Source organism: Chlorella variabilis (genome assembly GCF_000147415.1).
Source record: "Chlorella variabilis unplaced genomic scaffold CHLNCscaffold_27, whole genome shotgun sequence".
NCBI classification, from domain to species: domain Eukaryota; kingdom Viridiplantae; phylum Chlorophyta; class Trebouxiophyceae; order Chlorellales; family Chlorellaceae; genus Chlorella; species Chlorella variabilis.
In genome coordinates this window covers 409,671-411,297 of record NW_005435061.1, presented here as the reverse complement: position 1 = coordinate 411,297, position 1,627 = coordinate 409,671, and the positions used below count along the sequence as shown (strand labels likewise).

The 1,627-nt window shown below is 73.9% G+C and overlaps 1 protein-coding gene across 1 annotated transcript in view; it reads left to right on the top strand.

Annotated features, from left to right (window-relative positions):
* The window catches only part of CHLNCDRAFT_139929 (hypothetical protein), a gene marked incomplete at both ends in the record, with an annotated part of 12,170 nt that extends 10,583 nt beyond the window's left edge, over window positions 1–1,587 (top strand). The window contains 5 exons of the mRNA XM_005843773.1: window positions 210–327; window positions 626–728; window positions 994–1,169; window positions 1,395–1,461; window positions 1,566–1,587. Of these exons, the coding sequence (XP_005843835.1) occupies window positions 210–327; window positions 626–728; window positions 994–1,169; window positions 1,395–1,461; window positions 1,566–1,587 (486 nt within the window). The remainder of the gene's footprint in view (window positions 1–209; window positions 328–625; window positions 729–993; window positions 1,170–1,394; window positions 1,462–1,565) is intronic.
* Window positions 1,588–1,627: the final 40 nt, after the last annotated feature.

Here is a 1,627-nt window from a genome sequence, read left to right as displayed (position 1 = left end):
GGTGCGCGTGGGCATGGCCCCGGCCCAGGCCTGCGGCTCGCCGCCAGGCCCTGCCCAGCCTCGCCTCCCCCTGGCACACACTGCCCCCGCACTGCCCCACTACTAGCACACAGACACCACCGCCACCGCCGCCCTCCTCTCGCTCCCCCTCCTCCCCACCTTCTCCCTTCCTCACCCGCTTTCTTTTCCTGCTTTCCTCCCTGTCCCAGATGGACATGGTGGATCTCATAAACGACGAGTTTGGAACTGAATACGAGGATGACACGCCGTGGCGCCTCATCCTGGCGCCCGGCACGCTGCCACGCTCGCCCCAGGGCGCCGCCGCGGGTGAGCCTGCCCGGCCGCGCGCGCGCGTGTGTCTGCTTGCGGGCGGGCGTGGGGGTGGTGAGGGCTGGTAAGGGCGTCCTGGGGGGAGGGGTGGTGGGGTGGTGCAGGCTAGCGCGCCCGCCTGCGTGCCTGCCCGGCTCCTGCCGGCGCACGTGCATTGGCTGCACTGCACTCCCGCCCGCTCCCCTCCTCCGCCACCTGACCTGCCACGCACCCACCCACACGCCCAACGTCCCACACCAACCAGCCATGCACCACCGCCGCCCTACGCCGCCACCCGCCCCTCCCCCCGGTGCAGGCCCCGGCTCGCCCCGCGCCGCCGCCGTCGACCTCAACCGCCTGGACACGCTGTTGGAGGGCGCGGACCTGCCGTCAGACGACGAGGAGGACGAGGACTATGAGTGAGGGGCTTGTGGGGTGGAGGGCTGGTGGCTGGCGGTGGGGTGGGGGCATGTGGTGGAGTGGGCTGGCCGGCTGGCGGGCGGCTGGTGGGGGTGGATTGTGGGTAGCAGCAGTTCGCGCGGCGCCAAGCGCGGCAGCAACGACGGCGGGCAGCAGCTGCCGCTGGCGAGCGAGGCTGTGGCGGGCGTGCTGCCTGTTCCCTGCGTGCGCCGGCTCGCTCAAACCTTGTGCCCCGCCTGCTGCCGCCGCGCCCTGGCGTCGCAGGGCCAGCAGCAGCGAGTCTGAGGGCGGGCCCAGGAAGCGCCGCCGCGCCGGCTCCGCAGCCGCCGCCAGCGGTGACGAGAGCGGCGACGAGGGCAGCGGCGGCGAGGAGGGGAGCGGCGGCAGCGAGGCCGGCGGCAGCGGATCCGATTCAGAGAGCGGCGCCAGCCTGGCGTCAGGTGCGGGGGTAGAGGGCTGCCGCGGGCTGGCCGCCGCTGGCCGTGCTGCTTCGCACTGCCGCCGCAAGCCTCCCACGTCCCACGCGGGTGCCCCGCCGACTTCCCGCCTGGCCCGATGCCCCGGTTGCCATCTGCCGCCCCGCCTGTTCACCCCTGTGTTCCCCATCGCCTCTCCACCCCCAACCCTGATTCCCAAGCCTCGAAGTCTGCCCGCCTCTGCTGCAGAGGACCTGGAGGGGGAGATTGAGGATGTGGAGCTGAGCGCAGGCGCCGCTGCGGCTGTGGCCGGCAGGTGCGGCGCCGCCCGCGCTGCCCAGCCCGCTGGCGGCACCCCGGCATCGCCAGTGCGCTGCCCGGCCGGCTGGGCAGCGTGCCTGGGTGCATGAGTGCCTGCAGGGCTGCCTGCTGCTGCCTCTGAGCGCCGTCCCGGCCCCGTCTGCCATCCGTTTGCGCTGCAG